This window comes from Rana temporaria, chromosome 2 (assembly GCF_905171775.1).
Source record: "Rana temporaria chromosome 2, aRanTem1.1, whole genome shotgun sequence".
Lineage (NCBI taxonomy): Eukaryota > Metazoa > Chordata > Amphibia > Anura > Ranidae > Rana > Rana temporaria.
The window spans coordinates 10,937,358-10,955,078 of NC_053490.1; the positions used below are offsets into that span (position 1 = coordinate 10,937,358).

The window sequence follows — 17,721 nt, forward strand, 5'->3', positions numbered from 1 at the left end:
GGAAGAGCCGTTGATGGCTCTTCCTCACTCGCGTCTGACAGACACGAGTAGAGGAGAGCCGATCTGCGGCTCTCCTGACAGGGGGGGTTCGCGCTGATTGTTTATCAGCGCACCCCCGCCACACTGGACCACCAGGGAAGGGCAAAAAAAAAGGGGACTAAAAAAAAGTATGGGAAAAAGAAAAAAAGTCTGAAAAAAAAAGTCTGGAAAAAAAAAAAAGATGCCAATCAGTGCCCACAAATGGGCACTGACTGGCAACATAAGTAAATCAGTGCCGCCCCACAGTGTCCATCAGTGCCACCCCACAGTGTCCATCAGTGCCACCCCACAGTGTCCATCAGTGCCACCCCACAATGCCCATCAGTGCCACCCCACAGTGCCCATCTGTGCCACCCATAAGTGCTGCCCATGAGTGCCCATCTGTGCCGCCTATGAGTGCCCAGTGCCGCCCATGAGTGCCCATCAGTGCCGCCCATGAGTGCCCATCAGCGCTGCCTATGTGTGCCCATCAGTGCCGCCTATGTGTGCCCATCAGTGCCACCTATGAGTGCCCATCAGTGCCGCATACCAGCGCCACCAATCAGTGCCACCTCATCTGTGCCCGTCAGTACTACCTCATCTATATCCATCAGTGCCATCTCATCCGTGCCCCCATATCAGTGCCCGTAATTGAAAGACAAAACTTACTTATTTACAAAAAAATTTACAGAAAAAAATAAAAACGTATTTTTTTTTTCAAAATTTTCAGTCTTTTTTTAGTTGTTGCGCAAAAAAAAAAAAAAAAATCGCAGAGGTGATCAAATACCACCAAAAGAAAGCTCTATTTGTGGGGGAAAAAGGACGCCAATTTTGTTTGGGTACAGTGTAGCATGACCGCGCAATTGCCATTCAAAGTGCGACAGTGCTGAAAGCTGAAAATTGGCTTGGGCGGGAAGCTGCGTAAGTGCCTGGTATGGAAGTGGTTAAAGCCCAACTCCAGGCAACTAAAATAATTATCCCTTGCAGTGGGGTTTTCAGTGATAAAATACTTGTTAGGGATTGGTGATGAATCTAGGTACAAGTGATCACTGTGCATATGGCCACCATAGGAATGACGAGCAATCGCAAAGCTAACAGGGTAACAGGAGGTTAAGCTAGGAAAATTCCAATGCGTCTGGATATCATGGACAGACCACTTTCTACCTCCCTCCTTTAATTGCACCTCACTAATACAACATTTCTACCCACAGGGCCCCCTAATGGGGGTCTTTAGGGGGCAAGGGCACTGATATAAGGGGGTACCTGATCTAATGGGGGTCACTAATATAAGGGGACTCTGATCTAAAGAGTGCGGATCTAATCGTTGGCCTCTAATCTAATCTAATAGGGATATGTAAGGAGGGGTGCTTATATAAGGTGACTCTAATATAATGGGGGGGGGGGGGGGCTCTAAGACTACATTCACACCGGCAATTAGGGCCAGTGCAAATACAGTAGTAGCTAGCTGTAGGAGTCAGAGATTCCTGCTGTGGCTCTTAGCAGCTCGATGCCACCGCTGGCCCCGTTTACTGTGAAGGTAATCGCGGGTAATCACTGGCTGTGCAGACAGCAGCGAATAGCAGAGACCGCCGGTGACCTGTTATTATAATGAACGGGGCTGGCAGCCACATCTACCAACTATTCTCACTTGCCATAATCTCCAATGAGAATGTAGCCTTGGGGGTGCTGATATAAGGAGACTCTAATCTAATGGGGGGTCTCTAAGTGGGGGTGCCTATATAAGAGGACCCTGATCTAATGGGGGGGTAGACTAAGGGGGGCAAACATTTAAAGTGTTCGGGTTTGGTTTAAAGTGGCCACCCTAATGGACCCACCCAGCTTTGACTGCTATGCCCCCACCTATGGAGTCCCCCCACTTTGACTGCTCTCCTCTTTTTCTATTTAACGGAACAAATCTACTAGTGTGTACTAGGGTTTAGTTGTAGGTCTGATAGGCTTTTAGAAAGAAGGGACTAATGGCTCTTTTATATCGGAGGCAGTTTCTACCACCCTCTGAAGAACAGAGCACCGCAGATGGCTCTTCAGAGGGCAACAAATAAGCCACTGCCAGTCCGGCTGCCACCTCATGAATGCGTGTTTTTCATTATGAGCCAAATCATGGGCCAAACATTTGACTCGTGATTGAGGCACAGTCATGTTGACCTTAACCACTTCAGCCCCGGACCATATTGCTGGTCAATGACCGGGCCACTTTTTGCGATTCGGCACTGCGTCGCTTTAACTGACAATTGCGCGGTCGTGCGACGTGGCTCCCAAACAAAATTGGCGTCCTTTTTTACCCACAAATAGAGATTTATTTTGGTGGAATTTGATGACCTCTGTGGTTTTTATTTTTTGCGCTTTAAACAAAAATAGAGCAACAATTTTGAAAAAAAAATAATATTTTTTACTTTTTGCTATAATAAATATCTCCAAAAATATATATTAAAAAAAAAATTTCCTCAGTTTAGGCCGATATGTATTCTTCTACATATTTTTTGTAAAAAAAATTGCAGTAAGCCTTTATTGATTGGTTTGCGCAAAAGTTATAGCATCTACAAAATAGGGGATAGTTTTATGGCATTTTTATTAATATATTTTTTTTTACTAGTAATGGCGGCGATCAGCGATTTTTTATCAGTACTGCGACATTATGGCGGACACTTCGGACACTTTTGACACATTTTTGGGACCATTGGCATTTTTATAGCGATCAGTGCAATAAAAAATGCATTGATTACTATAAAAATGCCACTGACAGGGAACGGGTTAACACTAGGGGGCGGGGAAGGGGTTAATTATGTTCCCTGGGTGTGTTCTAACTGAAGGAGGGGGGTGGAACTGACTTGAGGAAATGACTGATCGCTGTTCATACATTGTATGATCAGATGATCAGGCATTTCTCCCCCTGACAGGACCGGGAGCTGGCTGATTCGCGAGATGACATAATATTACGTGATCTCGCGCAGCTGAGCCGCCCTAAAACTGCGGCGGCTGGTCGGCAAGCGTTTAATGGATAAGTTTGACAGATGGTTCTGCCCTTTCCAACTTTGCAAGCTGAGCTAAATTTGCTGGGGCTGCAAATAATTGTGGCCATGGCGCGTGTATTACACCATCCAGCTGCCTTGTTAGCAGGGGCGGACTGACCATTGAGGCACTTGGGCATGCCCGAGGGCCCCATGCCACTAGGGGGCCCCATCAGTGTTGCCAGGCTCAGTAAAACCAGGGACAGTATGTAAAAATCTGTGTTTTTTTTACATCTGTCCCTGATATGTCTGAAACCGACATGCTTTTGATGTGAAAATCCTGAGATTTTAGCTGCCCCGCCTCTGCACTGCCTCCTGGCTTGGTGGCCATATGTAAGCCCGGGGGCCCCATAATCTTCTATTGCCTGGGGGCCCCATGAGTTGTCAGTCCGCCCCTGCTTGTTAGGATTTAGGTGAGCAGTAAAAGAACAAATCAACTGCCTGTTTTTACCCCTCTTGTGAAAGAGCTCCAAAGCAATACACCTCTCACTCTAAGCCAGAGCTTCCCAACCAAGGTTCCATGGAACCCCAGAGTTCCTCCAGAGGTAGCTAGGGGTCCCTTGAGCAAGAGAAATTTTTGCCTCTCAGATATGTTCCCACTGACACCATTGATCTTTTTAGAGATCTGTAAGGGGGGAATTCTTCGCACTGACCATCACACTAATGCAGGGCTCAAAATGTCAAGTCCTGAGCCACTAGCCAGGCCTCAAGAGTTACTCGCCACCAGTTGCCCCACCTAATTCATACACTGCCCTGTGCCTAATTGCACCCGTAAACACGCCCTCGTAGATTATCTCATGGAATGACAATGTTTTATGCAGAATCAAGTTACAAAATTAAATATTACCAACAACAACTTTAACAAAATGGGACAGGGCACTGGGGTCAGACCAGAGGGACAGGGCACTGGGGGGCAGACCAGAGGGACAGGGCACTGGGGGGCAGACCAGAGGGACAGGGCACTGGGGGCAGACCAGAGGGACAGGGCACTGGGGTCAGACCAGAGGGACAGGGCACTGGGGTCAGACCAGAGGGACAGGGCACTGGGGTCAGACCAGAGGGACAGGGCACTGGGGGCAGACCAGAGGAACAGGGCACTGGGGGCAGACCAGAGGGACAGGGCACTGGGGGCAGACCAGAGGGACAGGGCACTGGGGGCAGACCAGAGGGACAGATCAGAGGGACAGGGCACTGGGGGCAGACCAGAGGGACAGGGCACTGTGGGCAGACCAGAGGGACAGACCAGAGGGACAGGGCACTGGGGGGCAGACCAGAGGGACAGGGCACTGGGGGCAGACCAGAGGGACAGGGCACTGGGGGCAGACCAGAGGGACAGGGCACTGGGGGCAGACCAGAGGGACAGGGCACTAGAACTGGGTCTCTTCCCCATTCTCTTGCTGTCTCCTCTGCAACTCCCATCCATCCTCTCTCTCTCTCTCCCATTCATCTCATCATCAGGAGCCTGTGTGTGCGGCTCCACGCTTGCATGTCCCCACTTCCCCCTTTTATTCAGGCTGGCAGTGAAGAGAGGAACTGCAGCACAGCGGGAGGAAGTACAATCCAGCGCTGAGATCCACACAACTGCACAGCCATTGACACCATAGCACAGCGCACACTGACAGCGCACAGCACACATTGAGACCAGTCTGTTCACAGTGCTCAGGCTAAACTGTTGGACACTTACATAGAGCACGAGGAGAAGAAAACGGCACAAACTAGAAGGCTGCCGCTCTCATGTCAGGGCAACTTTCAGTGAGCGCTGCACCGGAGTGGTAATTTTTCCAATCCTCCACCTCACTCATTACTTTCTGCTCTCCAGCTACATTGGTCGGGGCCCGGGGGAGGGGGGCAGGCTCAGAGAGGTCATACTGTTAGGTCCCATGGCTTAATGAGAATTGTAAGGAGAGCACCTGTGTACTGCTCTGCCTGTGCGCGGCTCACCAGACTACTTTTCCCGAGCATGCACCTTTCCTCTTCGGCCGCCAATCTCATTGGGACTCTAAGTGTAGGCACAGATTGGAGGGAGATTGGCCATGCAGCCCTGTCATCACTCGCCCCCAGCTTAAATCCACTCGCCAAATGCTAGTAGGCGAGTGGAAATTTTGAGGGCTGCACTAATGTATCATGAGTTGTAGAAAAAGGAATTATTCACAGGGGTTCCTTGAGATTGTAAAGTTATTTCAAGGGTTTCTCTGTGTTGAAGAGGTTTAGAAAGACTAGCCTAAGCAGTGCACAACCCAATAAAGACTTCTGCTAAAACAGAAGATTTCCATATGTCCGATTCCATCACATATGAGGAATATGAGGATCTGCGGCTTTCAGGTCTTTATTCTCTTTCCATCGGGGTCTTTCTTCAGGAAAGCTCTTGAAGGACTGGCTTTGGCAGAGCCAAAGTGTGTATAAGGCGTGTAACATTTATGTTAGTGGTCTGCAGGATTCAAAATTGTGAGTTTAGTGGTCCGTGAGGTCGGAAAGGTTGGCGACCACTGGACTAAAGCACCCCACCCCTGTCAGGAGCCTTACGCCGTTCAGGGGTTGAGGCTTTACTGTGCTACGTACTTTTGATCTCAGACTCCCCACACTACACCCTCCAGCCACTCAACTCCATTGTCCCCCCCACAGGATATTCTGTATGTAGCACCCTGGAGTTTAGTCAGGGAGCTTTTCACAAATTTCCTTGCCAGGAGTAGTTATTCTGGTTGATTGTTGGAGATCTATTGATTTCTCCCTAAGTTTGGCCTTCTTGCACTTTTGTCTTCTACCACTAGGTGGTCGGGTACTCGGTGGTATTAGATATGGAAAGGGCAACCCAAGGTGAGGTTATGGATATATGGGTTATCTCAGCCAATGGGCAGGGGTTTTCTTAAAAGCCTTGGTCTGCTGGGAGAACCTATATATTTGGGTGGAGTCAGGTGATCGATATTCTGTGCTACCTTAACGGCTGTCTGGGTGGACGTGTGTTGTGTTGCCCGGGCTGCTAGGCCAGAGATTGGGCCTATCCAGTGGACATCTGGCTGCTAGACTGTCTAAGGGGCCTATCCAGAAGCAAAAAAGCAGTGCAGGGTTGGGACCACGGCTTGCAGTCCAACCAGAAGTGCCGGTCCTGCTGGCCGGAGACCCTGTCGTGGTTGGGGGTAGAAGGCAAGCTGTCGCCAGTAAGCGGTTATCCGCCTTATTACCAGGGACCACAGTGAGTAGCTGAAGCAAGTACCCGAGCAGTATTCTCACCAACCAGGGACGGTGAAGAATCTGGAAACTTCAGTGGGAATCAAGCCAGGGACCCAGCCTGTGGGGGTGATGCTTGCAGAGCAGCCTTGTGTGTTAAGCCAGGGACCGAGCATGCCTTTCCCTGCATGGCTGTCCTCCTGTCAAAGTTTTGGAGTCTGCCAATTGAACTTGCAAATACCTAAGGGTGTCCTGGCCCTAAACCCTCCTCCCCTGGAAAAGTTTGTTAAGAGAAATAAGTGTTCTTTTGCATGCAAGAAGTGTCTGGCGCCCAATGACTTTCACCATATTTGCACCCACTATGCCTCACAACCCACTACATACAGGGGGATGCCAGCTATCTCTGGCCCTGGAGGTTCTCATCATGCCAAAAGAGGCCTGGGACCTTGTTACATGTTTATCACTTCATTCCTTAACCACTTAAGGACCCCTTCACGCCGATATACGTCGGCAGAATGGCATGGCTGGGCACATCCACGTACACGTACGTGGCCCTTTAAGCCCAGCCGTGGGGTCACGCGCGTGCACGCGACCCGGTCCAAAGCTCCGTGACCACGGCCGCCGCTGGAGTCCCGCGATCGGTCCCCGGAGCTGAACAACGGGGAGAGCTATGTGTAAACACAGCTTCCCCGTTCTTCACTGTGGCGGCGTCATTGATCGAATGATCCCTTTTATAGGGAAACACAATCGATGACATCACACCTACAGCCACACCCCCCCACAGTTAGAAACACAAATGAGGTCACACTTAACCCCTACAGCGCCTCCTTGTGGTTAACTCCCAAACTGCAACTGTCATTTTCACAATAAACAATGCAATTTAAATGCATTTTTTGCTGTGAAAATGACAATGGTCCCAAAAATGTGTCAAAATTGTCCGAAGTGTCCGCCATAATGTCGCAGTCACTAAAAAAATCGCTGATCGCCGCCATTAGTAGTAAAAAAAAAAAAGTAATAAAAATGCAATAAAACTATCCCCTATTTTGTAAACGCTATAAATTTTGCGCAAACCAATCGCTAAACGATTGCGATTTTTTTTACCAAAAATAGGTAGAAGAATACGTATCGGCCTAAACTGAGGAAAAAAAATATATATATGTTTTTGGGGGATATTTATTACAGCAAAAAGTAAAAAATATAGCTTTTTTTTCAAAATTGTCGCTCTATTTTTGTTTATAGCGCAAAAAATAAAAACCGCAGAGGTGATCAAATACCACCAAAAGAAAGCTCTATTTGTGGGGGAAAAAAGGACGCCAATTTTGTTTGGGAGCCACGTCGCACGATCGCGCAATTGTCAGTTAAAGCGACGCAGTGCCGAATCGCAAAAAACTGGCCAGGTCCTTTACCTGCCTAAAGGTCTGGGTCTTAAGTGGTTAAACCTGTTTGCAGTCTTCATGTTGATAGTGTCCAGGTTGAATTGTAACAGAAGACCCTAGTATTGCACTAGCACCCCCAGCACTAGCACCCCCAGCACTCCACTGTGCTGCCCAGACATAATATTGCATCCTGTCCTTATTGGTTCTTCAAAACAAGAAATGTTCTGTAAACTTGAAAATGTTTCAGTAAAAAGATTTAGCAAGAAAACAAGGTGAGCAGAGAGATACCATGACCCCCAGTGATGGTGAGAGCAGCCCATGCTCCATGGCAGAGGGAAGGATCGGACCCGATCACAGTCATATACTCCAGGTGTGAACTCACCGCTTGGTTCTATAAAATCAGGGTCGGTCTTCACGTCGTAGAACTCCTCATAACCCCGGAACTTCTCTGGAATATCCAGATGTTCTAGGTTCTGGTTGAAATCCACATCTTGTTCCTCGTGGGTGGTGCCTGAGCTGGTGCAGCGCAGGTGATCCACCTGATCGTCCACCTGTATAATGTATAACTCCGCCCCTGAGTAAGTTGTCAATGATAAATTTCAATGCAAACACACTAAGGTTTACTAATAGAACTGGTTTCATTTTGACATTTTCTTCTCTTGTATTCCATTTCCTCTATAATAGGTCTTGTTTGCAGTTTTAAAAAAAAAAAAATTTCATAATAAACCTTTGACAGAGAGGCGTAACTAGAACCTTCAGTGCAAGAAACCAAGAAGGGCCACCCTGATCCCTCCTACTTCTATCTGAGCCCCGGGCTTCTAGTTCTGGGAGGGCATCCAAGGACATCCTCCTAGAAACCTGCCCTACCGCATGAATCCTGGGGCATGCATCCATTGCACTCTGTGACTGCTGTGTCCTGAGGACCCGGCTGATCACAGTAAAGGGCCAGTCACAGTTTCCCTTTACCATGTGATCAGCTGATCCCATGTAAACAGACATGCCATTTATCGGCAGTCCTTTCCTCCCACGCTGTGTCTGTGTGAGGAAAGGAGAGCCGTTAACTGGCAAGACTGGCAATACATTGTTTACACCGATAATCAGGGCACTGATTATCAGTGCAGACCCATCAGTGCTGCCTATTAGTCCTGCCTATCGGTGCCCATCAGTGCTGCTTATCAATGCCCATCAGTGCTGATCAATGCTGCCTATCAGTGCCCATCAGTGCTCATTTATGCTGCCTATCAGTGCCCATCAATGCTGCCTATCAGTGCTCATTAATGCTGCCTATCCGTTTTCATTAATGCTGCCTACCAGTGCCCACCAATGCTGCCTATCAGTGCTCATTAATGCTGCCTATCAGTGCTCATCAATGTTGCCTATCAGTGCCCACCAATGCTGCCTATCAGTGCCCATCGGTGCTCATTTATGCTGCCTATCAGTGCTCATCAATGCTGCCTATCAGTGCCCATCAGTGCTCATTTTTGCTGCCTATCAGTGATCATTAATGCTGCCTAGCAGTGCCCATCAATGCTGCATATCAGTGCTCATTAATGTTGCCTATCAGTTCTCATTAATGCTGCCTATCAGTGCTCATCAATGTTGCCTATCAGTGCCCACCAATGCTGCCTATCAGTGCCCATCGGTGCTCATTAATGCTGCCTATCAGTGCTCATTAATGCTGCCTATCAGTGCTCATTAATGTTGCCTATCAGTTCTCATTAATGCTGCCTATCAGTGCCCACCAATGCTGCCTATCAGTGCCCATCAGTGCTCATTAATGCTGCCTATCAGTGCTCAATAATGCTGCCTATCAGTGCTCATTAATGCTGCCTATCAGTGCTCATCAGTGCTCATCAATGCTGCCTATCAGTGCTCATTTATGCTGCCTAGCAGTGCCCATCAATGCTGCCTATCAGTGCTCATTAATGTTGTCTATCAGTGCTCAGTAATGCTGCCTCTCAGTGCCCATCAGTGCAGCTTATCAGTGCTCATCAATGCCACCTATCAGCGCCCATCAATGCCGCCTGCTAGTGCTGCCTATCAGTGCTTATCAGTTCTGCCTATCAGTGCTCATCAATGGCACCTATCTGTACCCTTCAGTGCTGCCTATCAGTGCCACCTATCTGTGCTCATCAATGCCGCCTATTAGTGCTGCCTATCAGTGCTGCCTGTCAGTTCCACCTCAGCAGGGCTCTAAGCTGGGAGAATCTCTTTCATACAGCCCAGAGCCTGCACTGACAATTCCCCCTCCCTCCTCCCTCACACAAATTTGATCATTCACCCGCTGTGCATAGGAGGAGAGGGGCGGGTGGAGAAGGAGCAGGTTGGCTCTCTCCTCTCCCATCGGTAGGCTGTGTGCTGTATGAAAAAGAAGCTATAATCTCAGAGCCCTGTGGCCAGCAACCCCGCTGCCCCTCCCCCCCCCCGACAGTGGCGGAATGCCAGGGTCCGGTCTCAATCATTTTGCAACCTTGGTAGTTCCGCCACTGCTTGGACAGCTATCATGACTCCCCGTCTCCCAATCCTTTGCCAGAAGATAGGAGACAGTTTGCAGGGTCAGGCATTTGTACACAAGACACTCCCCAACCTACTTTTCCCATATTTGGTATCTTCTGATTGGCGTCCAGCAACAATGCTGGTTGCAGTCTAGCGTACAGAAGACCACCAAATAAAGCTCCTATAGCTCCATATATTAAATAGAATTCTGTAATGTTGGCACACCAAGGGAGGTAAAATGTGTAAATGTGACTTTGTGTTAGGAGAGACATTCCGCACTGACCTGCGTCATGAAGACGGACTCAGGGGCTGCTTCAGAGCCAAAATCAATCTCCTCCTCCGATAATTCATGCACTCTGCTGGATTCCCGATCCTGCCCCATGGTGGTGTCTCCATCTCTCTCTGAAGAAGTTCTGATTGGAGGGAGAGGACTTGATGACATCACATGTTCTGTCATGTCACTGTCATGACCAAACTGTCTCAGGAAGGGATGTAGTGAAGGCTCAATCATCAGAGGCTGCTTGGGGATTTTGGGGAGGTGCGTGCTGACCTTCCAATAGAGGGGGAAAAAACACATTTCATATCACTTTTCACAACAGGGGCGGCACCACAAACTAAGGGCCGGATCCAAAAACTACCAGACTTATGCCTCGTACACACAGTCTGACTTTTGACTGTGCAAAAGTCCGCCGTGAGTCCGTCGGAAAGAAAGGCCCAGATTCTCTAAGGGCTTACGACGGCGCAGCGCCATGTACGCCGTCGTAAGTCCTAATCTGGGCCGTCGTATCTATGCGACTGATTCTTAGAATCAGTTACGCATAGATATCCATTAGATCCGACAGGCGTAAGTCTCTTACGCCGTCGGATCTTAAATGCAATTTTTTTCTGCCCGCTAGATGGCGCTTCTGTCGATTTCCCCGTCGAGTATGCAAATTAGCTAGATACGCGAATTCACGAATGTACGCGCGGTCGACGCAGTAAAGTTACGACGTTTACGTTAGGCTTTTCCTGGCGTAAAGTGGCCCCTGGGTCTATGAGGCGCAGTCACTGTTAAGTATGGCCGTCGTTCCCGCGTCGAAAATTTATAAAATTACGTCGTTTGCATAAGTCGTCCGTGAATGGTGCTGGACTTAATTTACGTCCACATCAAAATCAAGGACGTCCTTGCGACGTCATTTAGAGCAATGCAGGCCAGGAAATTTTAGGGACGGCGCATGCGCAGCGCGGGGACGCGCTTCATTTAAATGAAACACGCCCCCTACCCGCCGCATTTGAATTCCGCTGGGTGATTTACGCTACACCGCCGCATCTTTACAGGCAAGTGCTTTACAGGCGGCGGTGTAACGTAAATGAGATGCGTTACGCCTGCACAGAGATACGCCGATCTCTGTGAATCTGGGCCAAAGAGAACAGATACTTTATTTATGTGATGAAAAAAAATGACGTTTTTAAAAACGTCACTTTAATTGACCGTGTGTGGGGGAAAACGTTGTTTTATGTCTTCTAAAAAAGGACCAAAAAAAATTGAAGCATGCTTCAATTTTATGTGTCGTTTTTGAAAACGTCGTTTTTTACTTCACAGAAATTGACCGTGTGTAGCAAAAACGTCGTTTAAAAAGACGTTTTTACACCCGCGCATGCCCAGAAGCTAGTTATGAAGCGAGCTTCAATGGAAAAACGTGGTGAACGTAACCTCGCTTTGCTAGAGCATTGTGAGAAAAACGATGGTGTGTAGGCAACTTCGCCTTTGAAAATTGAAGTTTCAAAAACGTCATTTTTTACTTCACAGAAAATGCCGTTTTTTTTCATCACATAAAGTGATGGTGTGTACGCGGCATAAGGTCAGTCTGACTTCCGAGAAAAAAAGTCAGATGGAGGCTACACATGGCACGTCAGAAAAAAAGCCCGTCTGACTCTTTTTCTCGTAAAGTCCAGCCGTGTGTACGAGGCATTAGTCCAAGACCCCAAGACAGGGATCAGTCAGTGTCTCCTTACTTACAAAATATTTACATCAACCTCTGCACCAGAGGAGCTTACACTCTAATGTCCCCTAACAGTCACACACTATTATTATTATACATCCATATATCTTCGACATATACCGCAGTGCTGTACAGAGAACCCTGAGTCAATCACACCAGTCTCTGCGCCAGAGGAGCTTACACCCCATAATCCCCCCACAGTCACACACTATGGGCCAGATTCACAAAGAGATACGACGGTGTATCTACAGATACACCATCGTATCTCTGACGTAAACTGGTCCTATCTATGCGCCTGATTCATAGAACCAGTTACGCATAGATAGGACTAAGATCTGACAGTGTCACACTGTGTTACACTGTCGGATCTTTTTTTGGATTTAAAAATGGCGCCGGGGGCGATCCCGCTGATTTACACTGAATAATATGTAAATCAGCGAGATACGCGAAATTCACGAACGTACGCGGACCCGACGCTGTGTTCTTACGTCGTTTCCGGAGCGCGGTACCCGTCGTATACTTACCCCTGCTAAAAGCAGGGGTAAGTATTGTTAAGTATGGCCGTCGTTCCCGCGTCGAATTTGAAATTTCCTACGTCGTTTGCGTACGCCGATTCACGAACATGCGCGTCGCAAGTCCCGCTCACGTCGCAACCACTGACGTCCTATTGACGTCAGTGGGAGCAATGCACGCCGGGAAATTCCCCGGACGGCGCATGCGTATTTAAATCGGCGTGGGAGCGCGCCTGATTTAAATAGTACACTCCCCCAGCCGCGGAATTAGAATTCCGCCGGGGGAGTTAGGATCCGCCGTCGCAAGTTTGGAGGTAAGTGTGTTGTGAATTTGACACTTTCCTCACAAACTTGCGAGGGCGGATCTTAAAACACATAGGTTACACGGATCTAAAGATCCGCTAACCTTTGTGAATCTGGCCCTATGGGTTAGATTCAGATAGAATTGCCTATCTTTAGGCGGGCGTAGCGTATCTCAGATACACTACGCAGCCGTAACTTAGTGAGGCAGGTACCGTATTCACAACGAACTTGCGTCCTAAGTTACGACGGCGTAGTGTAAATGGGCCGGCGTAAGCCCGCCTAATTCAAACTGTCCAGGCAGTGGGCGTGTTGTATTATAATGAGCCTTGACCCCACGTAATTGACGCTCCTAACAAATGGCGCGTGCGCCGTCCGTGAACGTATCCCAGTGCGCATTCTCGAAATCACATCGCAAATAGTCAATGCTTTAGACGTGAACGTAACTTACGCACAGCCCTATTCGCGTACGACTTACGCAAACGACAGAAAATTTGACGCTGTCCCGACGTCCATACTTAACATTGGCTACGCCTCATATAGCAGGGGTAACTTTACGCTGAAAAAAGCCTAACGTAAACGACGTAAATCAATGCGCCGGGCGGACGTACGTTTCTGAATCGGCGTATCTAGCTCATTTGCATATTCTATGCGTAAATCTATGGAAGCGCCCCTAGCGGCCAGCGTAAATATGCACCCTAAGATACGACGGCGTAGGAGACTTACGCCGCTCGTATCTAGGCCAAATCAATGCGTAACTGATTCTATGAATCAGGCGCATAGATACGACCGCGCTCATTCGGACATACGACGGCGTATCTGGAGATACGCCGTCGTATGTCATTTATGAATCTAGCCCTATGATTATTATGCATTGATATAGCTCTGACATATACCATAGTGCTGTACAAAAAACACAGAACCACTCTCACCAGTCTCTGTACCAGAGGAGCTTACACTCTAATGTCCCCCCCCCCCCCCACAGTCACACACTATTATTATTATACATTTATAAAGCTCTGACATATACCGCAGTGCACAGAGAACACCGATCCCGTCACGTCAGTCTCTGTACAGAGGAGCTTACACTCTTATGTCCCCAAATGTTATATATTTCTATAGCTCTGACATATACCACAGTGCTGTACAGAGAACACTGAGCCAGTCACATCAGTCTCTGTACCAGAGGAGCTTACACTCTAATGCCCCCCCCACAGTCACACACTATTATTATTAGTAGTATTTTTATTATTATATATTTCTATAGCTCTGACATATACCGCAGTGCTGTACAGAAAACACTGAACTAGTCCCATCAGTCTCTGCACCAGAAGAGCTTACACTCTAATGTCCCCCCCCCCCCACAGTCACACACTATTATTATTATTATACATTTATATAGCTCTGACATATACCGCAGTGCTGTACAGAGAACACTAAACTAGTCCCATCAGTCTCTCCACCAGAGGAGCTTACACTCTAATGCCCCCCCCACAGTCACACATTATTATTATTAGTATTTTTATTATTATACATTTCTATAGCTCTGACATATACCGCAGTGCTGTACAGAGAACACTGAACTAGTCCCATCAGGCCTCGTACACACGACCGAACATGTCCGCTGAAATTGGTCCGTCGGACCAGTTTCCGCGGACATGTTCGGTCATGTGTAGGGTCGACCGGACAATTTTCCGGCCTAGCAGACAGGCCCAATTTTCCGGCTTAGCATGCTAAGAAACTTGTCCGCTGGAAGCCTGTCCGTCGGACTCATCGGACATGTCTGCTGGCCCGAAATCCCACGCATGCTTCGAAGTGATTCGACGCGTGCGTGGAAGCATTGAACTTCCTGGTGCGCGCACGTCGCGGCGTCATCGTCGCCGCCACGTCACCGCGTATTCTGTCCGCGGAGAATTTGGTCTGATGGTGTGTACACACATCGGACCAAAATCCGCTAGCAGACATGTCCGATGAAAACGGTCCGCGGACCGTTTTCATCGGACATGTTGGGTGGTGTGTACGAGGCCTCAGTCTCTGCACCAGAGGAGCTTACACTCTATTGCCCCCAGATTTTATATATTTATATAACTCTGACATATACCGCAGTGCTGTACAGAGAACCCTGAGCCAGTCCCATCAGTCTCTGCACCAGAAGAGCTTACACTCTAATGTCCCCCCCCCCCCCCCACAGTCACACACTATTATTATACTTTTATATAGCTCTGACGTATACCGCAGCATCTCATCTCATCATTAGCAGTATCAGGAGGGGAAATATACGAGTTACTATCGCTGACCCTTTTCAGGAAATGCTATTTGCCTGGCTCTCTCATGCTCCTGTACTTTCTGATTTGCATACAGGTTCCAGTTCAGTGATTTTGAAAGGATTAACATGACAACCAGCAATTCCATAAGGACAGTCCCTACATGTCTTCCAATGAGAAGATGGAGTAATAATCCCTGATCCCAGATCCCATCAGCACCTCTGAGCACAGCCTAGGAGGGGTAGAAGGAGGGCATCGCTCACCTTTCTCGTTTCTCTGATTGGAATCACCAGGTGAGGTTTATTAACCGCCGCCATTTTTTTCCGAGTGATTTTCACCCCGAGGCGTTCTTGGAGGAAGCTCTTCAGCATGCGCGGATCTCCTGTCCGGGAAGAAAGCGGGAGTCACTTTACATCTTTTTTGCTGTCTATTGCTTTTCTCTTTTTGTATGCTTTTTTCCCTGATTATCTGATCCTTTATAATGGAGCTTACTGACAACAATATCAAATGTGGCGCAAGTATGTGTAAGGGGCTTGTAGGGAGCACAAATACAGGGGAATTCATTTGTGAAGGGGCAGTGATAGCTGCGATGTTTACAGGGGCGGGCTGACCATTTGGGCACTGCCCGAGGGCCCCATGCCACTAGGGGGCCCCATCAGGGTTGCCAGACTCAGAAAAAACAGGGGCAGTATGTAAAAATCTGAGTTTTTCTAAAAAAAATCCCGCCCCGCCTCTCCAGTACCTTTTCAGTGTGTGTGTGTGTGTATTCTGTGTGTATGTATACTGTGGCCCGGATTCACGTACATCGGCGTATCTTTGAGCGGGCGTAACGTATCCTATTTACGTTAGGCCTCCGCAACTTAGACGGGCAAGTGCAGTATTCTCAAAGCACTTGCCCCGTAAGTTGCAGCGGCGTAGCGTAAATAGGCTGGCGTAAGCCCGCCTAATTCAAATGTGGAAGATGTGGGCGTGTGTTATGTAAATGTTATGTGACCCCACGTAAATGACGCTTTTTACGAATGGCGCATGCGCTATCCGTGGACATATCCCAGTGTGCATTGTTTCAAAGTACGCCGCAAGGACGTACTGGTTTCGACGTGAACGTAAATTACGTCCAGCCCCATTCACGGACGACTTCTGCAAATGACGTAAAATTTTCAAAATTCAACGCAGGAACGGCGCCATACTTAACATTGGTACGCCGCATGTACGCCACCATATAGCAGGGGTAACTTTACGCCGGGAAAAGCCTAACGTAAACGGTGTATCTGTACTGCGTCGGCCGGGCGTACGTTCGTGAATTGGCGTATCTAGCTGATTTACATATTTCTAGGCGTAAATCAGCGTACACGCCCCTAGCGGCCAGCGTAAATATGCAGTTAAGATCCGACGGCGTAAGAGACTTACGCCGGTCGGATCTAATACAAATCTATGCGTAACTGATTCTAAGAATCAGGCGCATAGATACGACCGCTCAGACTCAGAGATACGACGGCGTATCTGGAGATACGCCGTCGTATCTCCTTTGAGAATCTGGGCCTGTGTATGTATACTGTATGTGTATGTGTGTATACTGTGTGGCCCCATAATCTATTGCCTGGGGCCCCCATAACCTCCTATTGCCCAGGGGTCCCCATAACCTCCTATCGCCCGTGGACCCCATGAGTTGTCAGTCCGCCCCTGGATGTTTAGCATCTTATGTTATATGTCTCCAGTCTATAGCCCCATACACACAATCGGAATTTCCGATAGAAAAAGTCAGACAGACTTTTTCCATCGGAAATTCCAACCGTGTGTATGCCCCATCGGAGTAATTCCATCGGAAATTCCTATGAATTCCATCAGAGTTTAGATAGAGAACAAAACAAAAATAGAGTGACAATTTTGAAAAAAATTCAATATTTTTTACTTGTTGCTATAAAATAGCAATAAGCATTTATCGATTGGTTTGCGCAAAATTTACAGCGTTTACAAAATAGGGGATAGTTTTATGGCATTTTTTTTTATATTATTTTTTTACTACTAATGGCGGCGATCAGTGATTTTTTACGTGACTGCGACATTATGGCGGACACACCGGAAAATTTTGACACATTTTTGGGACCATTGTCATTTTCACAGCGAAAAGTGCTATAAAAATGCGCTGATTACTGTGAAAATTACAATTGCAGTTTAGGAGTTAACCACTAGGGGGCGCTGTAGGGGTTAAGTGTGACCTCATATGTGTTTCTAACTGTAGGGGGCGGGGCTGGACGTGTGACGTCAGTGATTGTCTTTCCCTATATCAGGGAACAGACGATCAATGACACAATGAAGAACGGGGAAGGTGTGTTTACACTCACCTCTCCCCGTTCTTCAGCTCCTGTGACCGATCGCGGGACACCGGGAGCGATTGGGTCCGTGGGTCCCGCAGGCGCGGTCACGGAGCTTCGGACCGGGTCGCGAGCGCGCCGCTGCGGGCGCGCTCACAACCCGGTCCGAAGCTCCCACAGGTACGTGCTTGTGCCCAGCCGTGCCATTCTGCCGACATATATCGACGTGAACGGGTCCGTAAGTGGTTAACACATATAAATGGCGGGGTC

The 17,721-nt window shown here is 48.2% G+C and overlaps 1 protein-coding gene across 1 annotated transcript in view; it reads right to left on the bottom strand.

Moving 5' to 3' along the window:
• XRRA1 (X-ray radiation resistance associated 1) overlaps positions 1 to 17,721 on the bottom strand; it is a 117,050-nt gene that overhangs the window by 14,728 nt on the left and 84,601 nt on the right. Inside the window, exons 13-15 of the mRNA XM_040339832.1 lie at positions 15,403 to 15,521; positions 10,365 to 10,631; positions 7,968 to 8,136 (exon numbers count right to left, since the gene is read on the bottom strand). Of these exons, the coding sequence (XP_040195766.1) occupies positions 7,968 to 8,136; positions 10,365 to 10,631; positions 15,403 to 15,521 (555 nt within the window). The remainder of the gene's footprint in view (positions 1 to 7,967; positions 8,137 to 10,364; positions 10,632 to 15,402; positions 15,522 to 17,721) is intronic.